The 19,587-nt window shown below is 50.8% G+C and overlaps 1 protein-coding gene across 2 annotated transcripts in view; it reads right to left on the minus strand.

Annotated features, from left to right (window-relative positions):
- ABTB3 (ankyrin repeat and BTB domain containing 3) overlaps positions 1–7,936 on the minus strand; it is a 166,078-nt gene extending 158,142 nt beyond the window's left edge. For both annotated transcript variants that reach the window (XM_065743075.1, XM_065743074.1), the window contains exon 1: positions 6,955–7,936. In XM_065743075.1, the coding sequence (XP_065599147.1) occupies positions 6,955–7,936 (982 nt within the window). The remainder of the gene's footprint in view (positions 1–6,954) is intronic.
- Positions 7,937–19,587: the final 11,651 nt, after the last annotated feature.

A 19,587-nucleotide genomic window follows, 5' to 3' on the forward strand; every position in this document is an offset into this window, starting at 1 on the left:
CTGGGGATCAGGCTATGTGTGAGCTGACCCAAAGGGACTGCCTGTCTCTTTGGCTCAGCTGAACACAGCGTGGGCTCCTATCTGCTGGCAAGGATCCTGCCTCCCACACAGCCCCAGCTCACACCCTCCCCACACTTTTGCTTTCAGCTGCCTTACAGCACCAAGGGAACAAAGCTTCTGTCTCTTATACTTCTACACCTGGGGATCTTTCAACCCTTCTCCCCCAGTTAACTGGAAACACTCACTTCTGTCTTAAGCACAACAGTAGCACGAGCTGGAGTGGTACGTCAGCAAAATTCCCATTGAGCAAGCCCGTGGCCCACCAGCAACAGACAGCCACAAACCACCATGCAGATCTACACCAGTCTTCTGAGAGAGTCACCAGGACCAGGAATTGGCCCCAGCATACTGAACAAATAGGGCACCACTGAACAACGTGGACCCAACTCACCAACACCTTCCTTCCTGCCCTGCCCACTGTCAGTTCAGCAGGGTTCCACCACCTGTTCCAGTGCCCACCATTTGCATGAGTGGTATAATTTTCTCACTGCTCCTACCAATCCATCATCAATGAACTCTAAGTAAACCAAGTCTTTTTTTCTTTGTTTTCCCCTACAATGGGTCAAGAGAAAAGGGCCACATTTCTTTTAAAGCTCAATTCTGACCTCAGGCAAGAGAAGAGGAAGACCACACAGACCCAGTTTGCCCCAGCAGAACTTCACTTTGCATTTTTCTAGACTGGAAGTTTGGAAGCCTCTCTAGATACCCCAGCAGAAACCAACTGTAAGCCGTGCTGTGAAACTTCTACACCACCCACAAAACGCTACGGGAAGGAATGAGACAATTCAAAAGCATCAGCTCAGTATTAGGGATTAAATTAATTAATCAAGACAAGTCTCTGCAGCCCTCACAAGGCATCAGTGCAAGTGAGCACAACCTGTCTGTTCCACTGAGTGTATCAATACCAGCAGTGGCTCTCAGATCTTGCAGTATGCTCAGAAACACATCCAAAGAAGACCACATCACAGAATCATAGAGATATTAAGGTTGGAAAAGAACACTCAGATCATCTAATCCAACCATCTACCCATCCCCACCGTGACCTCAGTGCCACATCCACATGGTTCTGGAACACCTCCACAGACAGTGATGCCACCACCTCCCTGGGCAGCCTGTTCCCATGTATCAACACTTTTTTTTGTGAATTTTTTAACTGATTCATTTCCCTTCAACAGTGGCCATGTCTCTTCTGTTTTTCAGGAAGAGAGATTTCTCTTCACAGAAAGCAAAACAAGCAATTGAACACGAGATGCTCTCTCTTCACAGCCTACTACAGAAGGACTACATTATTACTTCTGGAATAATGAGAATATTATGCATAGACAGAGAAACGTGGCCACACTGAGCTCACTGCTGGGAACTCTTTGTTGTAGGTAGTTCTAGAAGCAAGGACAGGTTGAGAGCTGCACATGAGACTTCAGCTGGCACATAAAAGGAGGCTATAAGAAAGAAGGAGACCAACTCTTCAATAGGGTCTGTTGGGACAGGAAAAGCAGAAATGATTTCAAACTGCAAGATAGAAGATTTAGATTGGATTTAAGGAAGAAGTTCTTTACAATAAAGTAAAAAAATAAACACAGGTTGCGCAGAGATGAGGTGGGTCCCCTGTCCCTGGAGACATTCAAGGTCTGTCTGGAGGGGCTCTGAGCACCCTGATGGAGCTGTGTGTACTCCTGTTCATTGCAGAGGAGCTGGACTAGATGGCCTTTACGGGTTCCTTCCATCACAAATGATTCTATGATTCTAAATTATTCTGTAGCGTCTACACATTTCAGACTGCTCAATTGCACACCTCTGGCAAAGCAGCTCTAGGTTAAGCTGACTGCACAAACTCTGGGGTAACTCTGACTCCATCTGTATGTCTTTAAAAGTTTTTAAATACTTACCAGGTGCATAAAAATTGTAATTGCAGATCGACAGAGACAGTGCAGTACATTGCTTTCAGCTGGGAAGAAAACAAGACAAAAAGCAAAGGAAGAAGAAAGTCCCTACTGGTTCTGCACCTCTGCTGGATTCTCCTGCACACGAGAGGAAGGAAAACACCCTGCAGAAAGCCCTGTGAAGGAAATGCTGGCATGGAGGGGCTGGTACACAGCACTGGAAAGAATGTGGCAGCAGCACGATCCCACCCAGGAGACAGAGAGAGAGCAGAAGACGGTGAAACTGAGAGGGCAACGGGAAAGTGGCCAAGCACTGATGCAAGCCACAAAGATCATATGGGAGTTTTGGAGGGAGGCAGTATCGAAAGAACCTTGCCCAGGTGCCTTGCTAACAGTAGCAGTGCAAGACAGCACATCCTGGTGACAGGCAGCCTCGCTGTTCTCTTCATCCTCTACTACACCAGCAACAGCTACTTTGTGCAGAAGCTGCTAGTGTCAGGGAGCCATCTGAAGGAAGCCCCCCAACCACCTCCAGTGCCACACACTTTTCTGCTACAGGCTGGATTAAATCACTGCTGGCAGGAGTTAATTCTTGACGCCCACATTTAGGGAACAAGCTCTCTTCCTCTGTGACCTAGTGGAGCACAGCTTTCCTCTCTCCCACTGCCACAGGGAGGAAAGCATGGGGAAAGCCAAAAAGGCAGGAAACCACTGCGCTGCCCAAGGGACACTGTTATTCCCCTACTTAGGTTCTTCCTCACAACCCTGAAGTCTCGTTTACATCAGAAACAGAGTGCTATAGCTGCAGCCCTAAAACTCCCTGCTGCTAAGGTACTTTCCAATACGATAAAGGGAATAATTATATCAGCATACATCAACTTTATGCTTTAGCACTAAGGTGTTTCTAGTATAATCATTTCTGGATTTTTTTAATATTTTTATTTTTTAAGCTGCTCTCATTACTGAAACAAATTACACGAATAAAATTGTCCAGAGGGAAACAGCCCTTCATCAGGCAGGCAGGCAGCAGCAGTGTCCCGCTGGGCCTCCACCTCCAGCCCAGCCCCACTCCTCCCACAGCCATGGAAAGCTGCACAGGAGGCTGTCAGTTAAGAGAGTCGAGGGAAAACACGTCTCATACGTTGCACTGCTACTGAAGTCAGCACTTGAAATAAGTTTTAGATGGATTTTTGTACTACCCCTAGAGCCATGATAGCTACTGACACAGCGTGCTCACCGGTAAATGAAGGGAACAGTCCCTGTACACACACACGTACGTGTGTGCATCAGAAGTTAAAAGCATTAACTGACTTGGTTCAGCTCTGCTAATAAATCGGTCTCTCCTTCATTTGCTTGGAGTCCCGCTCAGAAGTGGAGAGGCTGGGGTTAAACTGAGGTTAGCTGGCACATGTCAGCCAAGCCTGACCTAATCCTTGGTTTCTTCTGACTTGTTGTGACTTTCTCTCTAAATAATATTAAGAATATTATTAAGAATACTATTAAGAATAGGATGAACCCACAAGGCTATGGTTGTGTTCCAAATAACTATTTGTAGGAGCTGTGCACAAGCAGATGAGGGCTAGCTGTGCATGCTGACTGCTCCATAAAACCCTGCTCCCCTTTCCCCAGCCCTCCCCTTTCCCCTCCCCACACAGTAGTTCGGAGCCAGCCCCAACCCGAGTGCCTCCTTCAGATGCTGAAGTGGGAAGAAATGCTCAGTGAAGTCTTTGCAGCAAATAAAGAGGACCCCCCCCAAGACTTGGACAGAAACAGTGTGTTTGCCCACGGTGGGCTGGCGGAGCTAGTGTTCTCTGAGTTCCCTTCCAACCCAAGCCATTCCACGACTGTGAATTTAGACTTAGGCTAATACCTTTATCATACAGGGCAGATAACTTCAGCAGTTTGCACTGCCCCTCCAAGCTTTCCCATGCACTTACTCCTATTCTTTGTGCTGGATTCGAGAGCTGGGGAAACCTCCCACTCCTCTCAAAGCAGCTCTGAGATCTGGCGTAAAAGCAGGGGTTTCGTGAGCAATAGAGAAAAAAATAATAATTTAGCTTAAACCACAGAGGTGCCACTTTTTACTCCTTTTATTGAGTATACAATATTTTGCTCCCACTATTTCAAGGAAAATAATGCTCCATGTGATTGCTGTGGGATCTAAATGTGTACTCCACTGTTCAGACGGAGCTCATAATTGAAATATGTGAGAGCCAATGAAATCCCAAGCGTAGCGTTTTTAATTTTCATTCATGTGACATTAAAATTCTGGTTGTGCAGGAAAAAGAAAATACTGCCTCAGAGTGCTTTTGAGGTCTATTCCTTCTGATCCAGTAAGCTTCTTCCTGGTGCTGCTACCTAATTCTCTTTTCCCATCCCTACTCCTACAGCACAGAAGAGGTTGCCAAGAGGTTTGTAAAGGAGATGGGGTCTTGGCCTGCAACGCATGAGTGCCATCACCTTCACCCATGTACCTCCTGCCCTGCGTGAGAAACCACAAGCAGGCTGCATGAGAGCAGGGCTCACGCCAAGTCAGCTGCCACAGCACAACAGATGTACCCATGACAAACCCAGCGGGCTGACGCACTTACCAAAACAACATCCTTATCTGAAGGCGCATGACCATCATTTATGGGAAGGAGAGGGTGATCTTGCAATACTGATCTTATTCAGCAGCTTCCAAGATGACTGGGTATGACACAAGAGTAAAAAACCTCAGCTGTAACCACTAAGTGCTCAGCACAGCCAACAGGGAAACCCTGTAAGAATGGTTGGGCTTTTCAGATCCTAAGACTGCTCACCGCCTGTATTCAAGCAGCCTCTGACTACTTCACACTCCAACCATGTGCCTCTCATACTTGTATCCTGTGATCATCATGGGCTGCCTGTTTCACGGTCCAGACAGAATTTAAGGTGTTGAATTTAACCGAGAGATGTTTTTGTGGTTTGACGTTTGCCTGGCAGAGAAGGTACTGCCTCTCCCCACCAGAACTGTGAGCAGAACAGTTATTGCTTACAGGGTCTGCTTTGCCCTGTTTCCCTTTTACGGCCACTCAAAAGATACAGCCGTGGTACCTTTGGAAAAGACTCAACCAGAGACTGGCATCCATCCATGTCCAATGGACCGAGTCAACCCATTCCAATGTCTGCATGCCCACACACTGTCCTGTTCACCAACTCTTTGTAGCACCAGGACCTGCCTCTTTTCCTGGAACAGAAACATAAGGAGAAGCCTGCTACGTGCTGTTTCATAGAATCATGTAATCAAAAAGGTTGGAGAAGACCTCAAAGACCATCTAGTCCAACTGCCAGCCCACCCTCCCCATGCCCACTGACCATGTCCCTCAGTGCCACATCCACACTGTTCTTGAGCACCTCGAGGGATGGTGACTCCACCACCTCCCTGGGCAGCCTGTTCATCGTGGTCTTCCAAGCACTGAGCATAGAGGAAGAATAAGCAACTTGTGGTTATGCCACCATATGGAGACACGGCTTCCAGCTCTTCTAGCTACCTACCACAGATTTCCCAAGACTTTTGAGCGGGGCAGATAATCTCTCCCATCGGACTTCCCCCCCTCTTTCAAGTGCCCGGGAAGGAAACATTCACAAGCAACCACTGAACACTCAAACATCAGAATGGTGAGGGCTCGATAACCAGATGCCTTTCTCCCTGCTGAAGGAGCAGCACGATGTTTTTTAATGACTTATGTCTGCTTTAGCTGCCAGCCACGGAAATACTTCAGGGTATGCAGCCCCGAATGTAAACAGCAATAAAAAACGGCTTTTTTTATAAGAAGGCCTGAATCTTATTTGCACCTGTAACTCTAAGAGCACATAAGAGAACGTCAAATTGCATCCTATAAGGTGCTAAAACTGCGTGGGAAACATAACGTCACCAGGAGAGACAAAACAAAATGGACAACTCGCTGGGGTCCGGCTCAAACACCTTCAAAAAATGCCATTTGCTCGAGTCAGGGCTGAGATTTGTGCCAGGTAAAGCTGCAACAAAATGGAGACGAAAACTCTGAATCATGTCCCCGGAGGGAGATGGATGAGGGCAGGCTGAAGTTCGCGTCAGTCCCCCAGGCTGGTACAGCAAAATGAACGGCACATCGGGAGCCGCTCTGCGATAGGAACTGGCTCCATAGGAGACAGTGCTGCAACGCCGGAGTGGCAGCGCAGAGCTGCCTGAGCCCTGCGGGCAGAGCAGCGGGACGGGAGGGCAAGAGGCACTCGGGGAAGGCTGCCCGCCTGCCTGCAGCCACAGCACCAAAGCACAGAGGGATCCTGCGGCGACAGCATCCCGACGGGAGGCTGGGCACGGCCCTGGGGAAGGCAGCCGGGGGCAAACGCAGCCTGGACACCGCTATTTAGATCGAAGAGGGGGTTAGGGGTGGGATTCGCCCCTTCACTTGCTCTCAGCATCCTCCCCCTGGGTTTCCGTGGGGAGGGAAGACAATGGCTATGGGCCGTGCGGTCGCGCTCCGCCGGCAGGCACCCCGGCAGGGCTAACCTGCTCTGCGCTTCCAGTTCTCCCCGTTTACCCGGTTTCTTTTTCTCTGACATTTGCATCTCTGCTTGACAGCTGTTTTGTATGGGAGCCGATGTGCCCGTGCATGCTGATACGTAGGAGAACAACACCCGCTCCGCTCCGACCGCGGTTCCCGTGCCGGCTGCGGGCTGCAACCGCGCTCCCTCCCGCCCCCCCGAGACCGTCAACTCTGGGGTGCTGCTCTACGGAACCGCACTCCTTCGCGGCATCACCCCCCACGCCTTCGCTCGGGAACAAAAACGAAGAAAACGCACAGAAACCCCCCGCGTCAAGCTCCGGGTAAACAAGCAGCAACACGCCGGGGATGCGTGCGGACAGCCTGCCGAACCGCTGCCTGCCGGGGGAGCAAAGTTTGCTCTCGCCGAGCTCGCCTGCGGAAAGCTCCGAGCTGCCGACGCTGCCCGGCACGGCCCGCTCCCCGGCGGTACCCGGCGCAGCAGGTGGCCGCCCGCTCTCACTCACCGCTGGCGTTCTTCCCGCAGATGAGATGCTGGTAGGGCTGCAGCAGCCCCCACAGCTCGGGGTCGTTGTTGACCGTCTGCTCCAGAGCCTCCAGCGTGAAGCGCGGCCCCTCGGCGCTCTCCTTCTCCCTGTCGGCCGGACCGGCGGCTGCGGCGGGGGTGGTGCGGCCGGGCGGCGGCGGCGGCGGCGGCGGCAGCGGGGCGGAGGGCCCGGCCCCGGCCAGCACCCGCGCGTGGATATCGCGGAACAGGCTCTCGGTGCCGGCCGTCAGGTAGATGGCGGCGTGCTCGTGGATGCGCAGGGCCACGCGGCTGTCCACCATCCAGCGGTAGAACTTGCCGACGGAGAAGGCCAGCCCGCAGCGCGCCGACTTGCCGCGGCTGAAGCGGTCCCCTCCGCTGCCGCTCATGTTGTAAAGCGAGAGGGCTCCGAGCGCGGCCGCCGTGCAGCGGGCGGCCAGCGTCCAGCCCAGCACGATCTCCATGGCGCTGCGCACCTCGTGCTTGGTGCACTTGGCGAAGCGCAGGCTGAGACGCTGAGCCTCGCGGGCGATGCGCACCAGAGCCCGGCTCACCAGCGTGGACAGCCGCGCCGCCGCATCCCGCCCCGCCGCGCCTCCGCCCGGCGCCCGCGGATCCCGGCGCGGCTGCGGCGGCTGCAGCAGCGCCTCCACCTCCTCCAGGCTCCAGGGGACCTCCTCAAGGTCGGGCAGGAGCCGGGAGCAGTGCTGCCCCGCGCAGTCCAGCACCTCGGAGTCTTCCGCTAGGACGGTGTTGACGGTGTCGAAGCTGTTGTGGCGACTGTGCATGGAGTCAGTTAGGTGCGGCCGGCAGCTTCCTCCATAGGGGTACGCGGGGTGCGAATCCGAGCAGCACAGCGACAAGTTGGAGGAGCGCACCGAGTCCGCCGCGCCACCATAGCCGGAGTCCAGCGTCAGGTCTTCCAGCGTCCGCGCCGCCGTCTTACCCCGCCGTGCCATCATCGCCGCGCTTCATGCTGCACCCGCGGGACCCGGGCGGGGAGCGGCGGCCGGCGGGGACGAGGCGGAGCACGGAGCCCCGCGGGGCAGCCCGCTGCCGTGCTCTCAGCACCGCCGGCCCTCGGAGCGCTGCTGCCGTCGCTAGCGCTGCTGCTCTGCCGCTGCTGCTCGGCTGTTGCCTCCGCCGCTGCTGCCCGCGCCCCGCTGCCTGCCCGGCTCCTGCACTGCGCCGCCGGCCCGACCCGCACCGCAGCGCCGGGCGGCGCGGGGGGGCGGGTGGGGGCGGGGATATGCAAAGCGACGCCGGCCTTTAGCCAATAGGACGGCGAGGGGGGGCGGGGACACGCGAAGCGCCGCGCCCCGCGGCCAATGGGGCGGCGCCTCCCGAGGCCAGGCCCCGCCCCTCCGTTCTAGCCGTCGGCTCGGCGGGGTGCGGAGCCGCAGCGCGGTGCGGGCGCTGCCCGCGGGACGGAGCCGCGACAGCCGGCAGCGCTCCTCTGGGAGGAGGCGGAGAGCCCCGCTGCGCTCCGCCAGTTCGCGGGCTGTGCTGTGAGCGGGCTAACGGCTGCACGCGCGCGCTCCGAGGCGTTCGGGCTGCTTGGGCGCCGGTGCCTGCCGCAGCGTGACCCTTCCAACAGGACGGCACGGATGGCAGTGGGAAGGACCCCGCCGTGAGCCGAGCGCTGCGAGCAGAGCACCGGCACGTCGGGGCTGGCCGCGCCAGCATCCCTCAGCAGAGCCCTCTGCTGTCCGCAGCCCCGCAGCGCACGCCCAGCGGTGCCGTCCGCCCTGCGGTGCAGCCCCTGTCCCCAACCCCCAGCTGCCCCTCCCCTGACACAGCTCCATGCCGTTCCCTCGGGCCCTGTCGCTGTCACACAGAGCTGAGCTCAGCGCTGCCCTCCGCTCCCTGGGGAGGCAGTGGCAATTTCCTGCTGGTTGGGTCCATGGGCATCAGTTATCCGTGGGCAGAGCAGGGAGCTCAGGCAGGAGCTGATGAAGTACCCACAGGGGATGATGAGTGCCGGCATGAGCTCCGAAATGACTACACTGAAACACAGTTTAGGGAGGTGCTCAGGGCAGATTGAAGCAAACAGGAATGAGATGGCGTGGGGTGAGCAGCGATGGGCACAGTGCTTTCTTTCACCTTCCCCACGCGGTGAGCTGCCTGCAGGCTGCACTGCAGTGGGAGCTCAGGGAGCAGCAGGGCAGGCCCCGGAGCAGGCCACCCCGTGCCACCACCATATGCCAAATTCCTTCGGTTTTTGTTGGAACCAAAAGCTTAAGTGAATTCAGAGAGAGCTGACGCATTCCTGCAGGCTAAGACCGCTGGTAACTATTAAATACGACGATGCACTGCGATCTTCAGCTCAGAAGGTTTTTCAACAGCTGTTTGCCAGAAGTGGGGAGGTGATGCCAGGGGAAGACGTGCTTTGTGACTGCTTGGTGCCTCGTGGCTCTGCAGCTGGCAGCTGTGAGAGCAGAGACAGTGCTGTGGATGGAATAAAAGCCCTCGAGGCTGCCCCTTGGTTCGAGCCCTTGGTTCGCAGGAAGGCTCAGCCGTGACCTCTACACCCATCCTGACAGATTTCAATCTCCCCTCCTGCTCAACCCATGTGTGATGAAGACTCTACAGCTTCCTTGGATGGTCCCTTTCAGAGTCCCACTGCTGCCAGGAACAGCCCTCCAAGCATCTGATCTAAGCTTTTCTTTGGCGCAAATGTAGAAAGTAAAAAGATGCTCCCAACCTTTGTTAGTGGCCTGGACAGACGTCTTTACAACACTTCCTCTTAGGCAGCACTGAAAGCAAATAGAGCCAAGCAGGATACACAAAGCCATCCTCCAGCCAGTGGCTCCGGGTGCTTCTCACGATTTACTACACCCCTCCCATAAAGCATAACAGTGTTTGCATGCTTTGTGTGCAGTGAGATCATACATACGTGCTACGTTTTGATCAGAACTAAAGGAAACAGGAATAGCAGGCTTCCCTGAGCCCAGGGACAGGAACAGCTGTGCTCCACCACTGGGAATTTCCATTCCCACCCAGACACATCGAGCCTGCAACAGGGACAAATGCACAGGTATGCGAGAAAACAGTTTAAAGATGAAACATGAAGCAACACACGTGCTGGAGATGAGCAGTGACTGCTGTGTTGGTCTGCAGTAGAGAGGGCATCTGGCACAGAAGTGGTTTAACTCACTCTGCATTTTAAGTGATCATTTCTCCCCGTCTATCCATCACCACCTCTTAATATGCAGCAGTTCAGGACTGACAAAGAGAGGGAAAGCAGCCCTCAGGAATTTACCTCATGGGCAGGGGCTCCTCCTGGTTCTGGAGGGCCTCCAGAGCCCCCACCTGCACTGAGCCATTGAGATCAGAGGCAGATTCAATGCTCTGGTACTAAGGGGAACTCGCTGTCTGTAGGCAAACTGCAGGAGAAGTGCACAAAGAAGTCATTTTAATACAAAGAGGGTTTTTCGCTCATCGCTTAAAAAAAGAAAACAAAACCCAGGCATGTTTGGCATAAGATAAGGTTTAAGGAACTGAGCAGCGTTGTGCTGTTCCATTTCCTTTATCCCTAATGCCTGCAACTCCTTTTGCATGTTTTCCTCACAGTTTACTTAAAAACACGATTAAATCTTTCTTCTTTTCTTGCTTTTTTTTTTAATATTACAGCATTCTGTTGGTTCCTTGAGCAACCAAAAGCATTGCTGAAATGACTGCAAATAAATCAGCCAACAACAACAAAAGCCTCAAAACCAACAAGAACTGTCCCCAGCAAAGCTCATATTGCTGTCAGAGTTCTTTGCAGGGGACTTACATCCCTGCAGCACACCACCAGGCTCAACAACAAACCATGTCTTGATGCACGGGATGGACAAGTTAAAAAATAGACAGTTAAAAATATACAGATGTTCAAATTGTAAGCAGGACAATCTATTATAGAAACCTCTTTTAGTTTTTGAGGACTAAGAGTTTTTTTCTTGGATGTTGCTTTCGATTGTTTTTATGGTTAGCAGTAGGGAGCACCATGCAGCAAGACCTGACATTGCCCAGCTCCACCAGGGGCTGTGTCTCATCACCCATTCCATCACCCCAGGGGCTCTGATGTGGCGTGAGATGGCCACATGGGAGCTCCACGCAGGAGCAGACATCCAACACGAACCCACCGTGGATTTCCAGATGGAGCCAGTGTGCTTTCAGGAGTCATACAGTCATTGCTAGCCCCTGGCTTCACACACAGTGAAGGTGTGAGCAAAGCATAAAACATTTGTGGGAAATCTCAGCCCCAGTCATCGTGAAATCCCCTCTCCCTCTTCCCCTTCCATTGCCAGTAGCAGACAAAATACTTACGGTCTGCACAGGGATTACATTTTATACACCTTGCCCAGCCAGTGACCTACTGGAATTTCATGCACTGCAAGAAATATGAACTACCAACCTGTCCCTTCCAATTATAATTTCAAGTATTTCTTGCATTTGCAGCTGCCTAAAGGCTCTGGGAGCACAGGAGGGACAGAGGCGGTAACTACTTCACCTCACAAGGCTCACAAAGGGGCTGTATTTCACTTTAAAACCTGCCAAAACTCCTATCCCAACAAGCTTCCCTGCTGGATTCCATGCTGTGCCTCGTGTGGGGCACATGCCAGCACTATCTGCAAAAGAATCAATATCAATACCTCCTGCACAGGAGGCTGGGCTGAGACAGACTCCAGGAGCCCACCCTCTTCTGTTTTCCAGCTGCAAAATGGCAGTAATTGTATTGACCTGCTCTATAAAATGCCTTGCAATGCAACAGCTAAGTACTATCATAACTATGTGTAAAATAATCCATTACAGCCTCTGGATGCTGGGGAAGGAATGAATGATGGCTGGAGTCCACATAAACACTGTGCTAGATCAATGCAGGCACCATGACAATGTTGGTCTGGTCTCTTAGTGCATGTTCTCGCAAATCCACATGGGGATGAAAAATCCAAACATATCTCTTGGCTGACAACTGACTAAAGCTATGTCACAGGGAGGAGGAAAACCTAACTCTATTGCACGAACCGAACCATATATTTCCCACTTTGATCACAGAAGGAAGAAAATGTATTTGGCTGAGCTTTCTGCATATGAGGAGAATAGTTTTTAGTTTGTTTTTGGGGCCATTTTTGCAGATCAGACGTCTGAGTTTGATGAAGGAAGCACCCTACTAGTTCATGTAAATGTTTAACACTCTGTCAAAGAGAGGCACTTATCAGCTTTAACGATTTAAAACTTTAAAAAACGTACTGTCCTTTTTGCTGACAATGGTCAGCTGACTTAACATGCACACAAGCTCAGACCAACATCTCCTGTACTCCAACTACCAGGCAAACCTGCAAACTAACTTAAGGTTCTTCTAGGAAAGCTCCAGAAGGAACTAGTTTAATTCCATTCTCCACTAAAAGCCAGCCCAAAGGCACTAAACCACTTTGTGGCCGAGGAACTGCCTGCTTCCCGCTCCCTCTTGACACCCTGGTTGTCACCCAGCACTACTGACTAAATCATCAGAAGAGCTGCCAACAACAGCAAAAACACTTATCACACTCAGACTGTAACACACTGATTTCATAGAACCATTGAGGTTGGAAAAGACCTCATTAAGACCACATTAGTCCACCATCAACCCACCCCCACTGTGCCCATTGACCACATCCCTCAGTGCCACATCCACACAGCTCTGGAACACCTCCAGGGACAGTGACCCCACCACCTCCCTGGGCAGCCTGTGCCACTGCAGCACTGCTCTTTCTGAGAAGTTTTCCCTAATGTCCAACCTTTCTTTCCTACAGTGCCACAAGCTGTACATTTTTATAACAAGGACAAGCAACAGGGAAGCTTTATCCACTCATGAATGCATGCAAGGCTATGCACCCTGGGTACCAGCCTCCGCCTGTCTCCCTTCTACAGACACAGAGCTGCAGGAACCGTAGGTGCTACACTGCCTTTTCTGAAGTCACACAGGTGGGAAGGAGGGGAGTAGGCTTATGCAGAGGTTTTCTTTTCTAAAGAGACTACTGGAGAAGCTGGCTCCACAGCCCCCATGGCTACAGGACGCTGTGTCCCCTGCACTGTGCTGCTGGCTGGGGCATCTAGACAAGTCTGGAGGAGACAGACTCCACAGGGCCACCATCTGTACTATACCTCAACAGCAGTGCTGCCCAAGGCATTTCAGCATCCGGGAGACTTTTCCAGAGTAGAGGATTTCTCTGGAGGTGTTCAAGAACCACGTGGATGTGACATACAGGACATGGTTAGTGGGCATGGTGGGGATGGGCTGATGGTTGGACTCAGTGATCTTTTCCAACCTCAATGATTCTATGATTCTATTCTATGAGTGCTAGAGAACAGCACCTTGATTATCTCCTAATTAGAAACAAACTTTATTTTAACACAATGCCTTCCTTCCTTGCACACTAAATTTGAAGCCACATGATGTATCCCTTGAGGACATCTTCCTGGTACATTCACATTTTTCAAAGGAAAAATACTCCAGCAACATAGTAGCAAGTGGAATAGCTTTACATCTAAACAAGTCTTGAGACTGCAATAGGCCACCACCTCATATAGAACAGGTACAGCCTGATCATCCTCCTGAACAACAGGGAAGGGGGGATAAAAGTCAGGGATTCAAATTTACAATGGTGTGGCCCAAAACCACCTGAGATTTTGCAAATATTTCTTTTCCCCTTGGATCTGGGTATTCACATATTCCCCTTGATCTCAGTTGCTGCCTTAAGAATCCAGTTCCTTCAAGGGGGAGAGGAAGGTGTGCAGTATTGGGCAGTTGGAGTCTGCCACTTAGCCGAGCAGCTCTGCATAACAAACAGCTCAGTTCTTGCTCTGGATGTGTAGAGCTCATTTCTAAATACTTCTTTTGCCAGACTCCAAGTTGCTTGTTTGAAAAAGGGATGACATTTATTCAGTTGGTAAAATAATCCACCAGCACATAAAGTGTCCCTCTCACCACCTCTGGAAGAAAGCCCAGTATACACATTCTTACTGCTATAAAATCTTTGCAGCAGTCACTGGCAAAAGTATTTGGAAAGGATTTCAGAACACCCATATCAGCAAGATGCAAATGCAAGGGTTTTGTTTATGTGGCCCAGACTGCAGGGTAGCCGTCACATAAAGGAGTGGTGAAAGGGCCAGTGGTTACACATTGGAAAACAAACGTGTGAGCAGCAGTGCCAGAGATAGTGCTGCCCATGAGCATGGCCTGGGAGGAGGGCAGGGAAGCACCCACCAAAGGCACAGACCCTTCCTGTTGTCAAACGTCTGCAAAGCTGGATGTGCTAAGGAGGAGGATTTCATTTCAAAGCTGGCTGGGGTTCAATATGTTTGTGAGCAGATAGGATAAACAACGTAATCGTGCATCCATTTCTCTATGCAATGTCCTGGACCTGGCATTTCCAAAATTTAAATGTCTGAGCGCTCACCTCGAGAAAGCTAAGAACAGCTGAATTTTCAGTTTCCTCAGCATCAAGCATCTTTTGGCTGGCCCCTCTGAAAATCATTTCATAGAATTTTTAAGGTTGGAAGAGACCTCTAAGTCCAACCATCAGCCCATCCCCACCATGTCCTCAGTGCCACACCCTCATGGTTCTGGAACACCTCCAGACAGTGAGTCCAGCACCTCTCTGGGCAGCCTGTGCCTGTGCAGCACTGCTCTTTCTGAGAAGAAATGTTTCCTAATATCTAGCCTCAACCTCCCCTGGTGCAACTTGAGGCTGTTCCCTCTCATCCTATCCCTGTTACCTGGGAGAAAAGGCCAACTTCCACCTCATCACAACTTCCTTACACAGGTCACCGTAGCGAGCCATGAGGTTTCCTCTGAGACTTCTCTTCTCTGAAATGGATGCACTTGGAAGTCCAGAAGCAAGTAGTTTAACAAATTCCAAAGACGGCTAAGTGACTTCCCCCATCCCAGTATATGCTAAGGGATTACTTCTCTTTTTGTGACACCACAGCACCTTTTGCCCGCTACACAAATATATATATATTACCCATTTTTCCGTTATCCTTTCCGTGAGGAAACCAAACCAAACACCATGTTCAAAGCAGCACTGATCTTCCCTGCAGGATTAGGTTTCCACCCTGCACTGCGACCAAGGTTCTTGTGTGCTTTTCCCTTTAGTTCGGCGTCCCACCACCGACACACCTGCCTTCTGCCCAGGAGGCTGCAGCTTATTTCCGATGCATCCACACAAGACAGCAGCAAATATTGCTCCTGACAGGGTTATTACTTTGTATTTAGGATGCCAAAACACTGAGAAAAATTGTTCTAATTTCAGAGTTTATTCAGATGGTACAGCATCACTGTTCATCTTTAGTTACTCTGCTTCCACAAGCAATGCTGCATTCTGCCATTAATCTGCTGTGACAGGACTGCTCTGCTGCCCACATTGAGAGCATCTGCATGAGAGAAAGAACAGATGATCAAACCACACATAAACCAACTCCAGGGCTGAAATTCAGAATAGTCCTTCCAATGAAACTTGAAAGCTTTGGATATAGTTGACATTTTTATAATGTGCTAATGATAAGACAGAAATCCCACAAAAGCTTCTCGATGCAAGGGTATATGGAAGGATGATGCGAGTCGTCATACACCACCCTTACAGAGCACCCATAAAGGGTCCAGCTGCTGAGAGCTGAGGTGCGGACAAAGAACTTTTCCTCCCTAAATACTTCTCAGTTTAGCAAATGCTGTCTTCAGCCTATCCAGATGCTGTAGACAACCAAAGCAGGACAGAAAAGAGATCTTCTATTTGATGCCAGTTCTAAAATAATAATAAAAAAGAAAAGAATGAGTAGAGGATGGAGCAAACATTTTGTTCTGTCGCAACATTTTGGCTTCGAGCCTTTTGAAACTTCCAAAATGAACCTGAAGCCTTTCAAAACGAAGTTATGGCAAATCAGAAGATGTCGAAAGGAGCGTTTCTACTGCTTTGAAGTTTGGGTTCTTCTTTTCTGCACTTCTTTTTTGCATACGAACAACTTGACTAAACTGACATTTCAATTTCACAAAGTGACATTTTCTTTCCAAGAAAACTTTTGGCCAAAAAAATGTCATCTCTCTGCGCAGCAAGCAGATACAAAGAGAAAGCTCTCTAATTGACATCCCTTAGAGCATCTCCAACACATCCTCAAAAGAAAAAAAAAATGAGATGTGAAACCCCAAAACCAAAACTTCGGTCAGAGTTAAGCACACGTAGCTGAAGTGAAGTAATGCAGACAGCTTTAGGAGCTGTAAATTCAAAACAAAGCGACGTGAAGATGTACTTGTACAGCTCCTTCCTTCCAAGGAGGAAGCCTCTTGTTGAGAACCCCTCAGTGAGGAGGTCTGGCGCCCAGCTGGGCATGACATCTCCAAGGGTGAAGTCCATCCCCAGCCCACGTGCCCTGGCTTCTGTGTCTGGAAGAGCTGGGACAGGCTCACGTGGCTGCACCTCACCTAATGGGGAAAGCCAGGGACATCCCCATCAAGGAGAGCACCAAGGACCAGGTAAGTGCAGGCCCGTGTGGCTCCAGCTGTGGCCGTAAATGTGGTTCAGCCATGCGACTCTGTTTGAAACTGGAGAGGGAACTGCAAGCCTTTGAAGTTAGAAGGTGTATAATGAATTCGACAAAACTTTGTATTTCAAAGCCGGTTCTATTTGCAGATGCCATCTGCCTGGAAAAAAGCTCGAACATGCACCTCTGACAGGAGTCAAAAGAGTGGAGGGAAACAGATCTTGCTACGGATGCTTCGCATCACCTGTTCCCACAGTATCCGAAATGCCACTTTGTAGTGCAGCAGCTTCCATCCCTGTATCAATTACAACATTCACATCCAGCTTCTGGAGGTCACTGGCATTTGAAGTGACTGTCCAGTTCAGTAGCTCCCAGCACTTTCTAATGAGATATGGCAACAAGACAACACTGCTAGTCCATCCTAATAACAACTACAAGCTCTCTGGATCTTCCCTGAAGCCACTGCCCTATTTATCCTCTCATTGAGGTTTATTGATCTCCCTCTTTCCCTGTGCTCAGCTTCTAACACCCGTGCTGAACCACAGCCCCAGAGATGGCTCCATCCAGGAGGACGGGATAGAGCACAGTGTGTGGCCCTTTCACAGAAAGGAGCAGAGCCCAGGAGCCAGGTTATCACAGACAGCAGTGAATGCAACCCCTCCCCGGGACACAGTCACCACCACCCCACACTGGGGCACTCAGCAGCCACAGCACTCTGTGGTGTGAGGTGAGGGCTTGTGCTTCTGCAGCAAGGTGAAGAAGGAGGCATCGGGAAAAACTCAGAACAAGCCTGTTTAAGAATTCCCTCTGATATTACCAGCCCCTCATATGGCCCATAAGATCCATTAAAATTCTATCTGATAACTGCTTCCTGAGAGACAAGAGCCAGGCTGAAGCACGTCAGTGACAGCCTCTACCAATAGTCCTCCTGGTGTAAAACAGAGCATCAAATAATAAAGCCTGGTTTTATTAGAAATCAGCTTAAAAGCAGTTTCCTCTTATTCCTGAAATCTTATCTCTCTTGTGAGGTTCACAAAATATAGCCCATGGTGAATGTATATGGATCTCACTGCTCTCGTATTTCACTGCATAGTAATCTTTAATGTTTGCTGCTTTATAACATTTCTGACAAAGAGTTATTTCTTCATCTGTGTTTGCTTGTTCAAGCAGTATCAGCCTTTGCCCACCCAGGCTCATGTTCCAGCCTTGCTGGTGCAGCAGCAAGATGGGGAAGCAGCATGCAACATGCCCTACAGCAGCAACCCTGTTAGAAAAGGCTCTGTGTCACACAAAAGGAAAGTGCAATATATTTTCCTGTTGGCCTTGAAGCAGCAGCTTCCAACCTACCTTTTTATGCCACTGTGTCAGTGCAAGAGCTGTGTGCATGGCCACAGGTCCTCCTGGTTGCAACTCAGGTATGCTTCGGAGCCCCTGGGCCATGCAGACGCATGCCAAGGTCCCAGACACATTTGTAACCCTGCAACAGAAATGAGATTGCTGGTGCTGGAACACAGTCGCATCTCTGATCTTACAAAGCTAATCATTGAAAGAGAACAAACCAATGTCTGTGCACAGAAAGAAGAGGCCGGAGCACCTTACAGGGGGTGTAGGCAACCTGCTCTGTCGCTGCTGACGCCTGCCGCTCATATTGCAACCAGAAGAGGCTGCTTAATGTGGTGTCATCCCATCCCTTTCAACTTCTAATCTTTGGACAGTGCAATCTCTTTCTTCTTGTTAGTTTTTGGGACTAATTTACAATCTGGATGCCTTCCCACAGCAGGTTACCTCCTGCCCTCGTCCAGCCCAGCTGCCGCCTTCAGAGGCACCACGCAGCCAGATGGACAGACGCAGGCACGCGTCTGTGCACCACCACCGCTCCCTGTGAAGGGTAAAGGAAGGATATGGCCGATACCAGTGGCTGGGTTTTTCCACATTTTCTCTTTGGAATGGCAGTGTTACACAATATTCCAACCGGAGTGTTTTTCTGTTCTTTTTCTCCTCAGAGACAGAAGGAACAGGCTGGCGGAGCAAGCTGCTGCCTAAGCTATCGTTGCTTAGGTGAGTGGATCGCTAAGTTTCAACGCACAGAGTTTGGCACTAGGCATAACCTGGAAAGAGATGCTTTCTGGCCCCCAAAACATTTATGGCAGAATGGGAGAGGGAATAGGAGCTGGAAGTTGGAACAACGTTCTGACTTGGAATACAGCAGTAACCTGGGGCTCGACACTCTTAGCCCAGCTCGTGGCTGCAGGGGATGCAGGGAGAAGGTGCCCAACATGATGCAGCCCACAATGATGGATCTGGCACCCTAAGGTGAAACAACAGCCAAATTATTTGCATTCCAGCAGCCTACAACTGATGCTTCGTGTCTACCAGAAGTGCCTGTGGACCAACTTCCTGAAACTTTGACCATTTCTCTATCACACCGAGAGAACAAAGGTGGTACAGACAAGCTCAGTCCAGGCTCATCACTGCTGTGAGGACTACTGCAGAGCTCAGCTCTCCCCTGCTGCAGGAGGTCTGGGGAAGCAGGAGCAGAGCTCTACTCCAGCACAATCTGGCATTTAAATGGCACTCTACTTTAAAAGTGCCTGTGATAAAACAGCTTCTTCTTGCTGAGAAGATGCGCTCCCAGCAAGCATCAGGGTCACATCTGCTGATTTTAATGACAGAAAATGAGCTTGTGACATATTACTGGTGCTATCATTGTACCACTAATGTGGCCAAGAGATAATTAATGGAAGATGTGTGGTTGAGTCCCTCAAGCCTCTCCCTCAAAGCCTCAGCCTGTAATTGGTACATTGGCTCTTGCAAAACAACACTGCACTCCAGATACAGCTCAGAAATTGAAACACAGCACTCTGAAAGAGATGCTTTACTTTAGGAAGTGACCTTCCAATAAAGTGATTTGAAAATTAAGAGCATTCTGTGTGTCTGGTTGCTGGGTGTGGCTCCTCTCTTCAGCACTGTGCTACATGCCCCCCAATTTCCCTGCCATGGCTCGGCGTTATGCAGCTGGTGGCTCCTGATGACGCATTTTGATGCATTCAGCCCAACCACACACCAGCATGAACCAGAGATAGCCATATTTCTGGCTGTAGAGCCAGAGTAA

Source organism: Cyrtonyx montezumae, unplaced genomic scaffold, assembly GCF_038088225.1.
Source record: "Cyrtonyx montezumae isolate F1298 unplaced genomic scaffold, pur_monq_1.0 scaffold_3, whole genome shotgun sequence".
Classification (NCBI taxonomy): domain Eukaryota; kingdom Metazoa; phylum Chordata; class Aves; order Galliformes; family Odontophoridae; genus Cyrtonyx; species Cyrtonyx montezumae.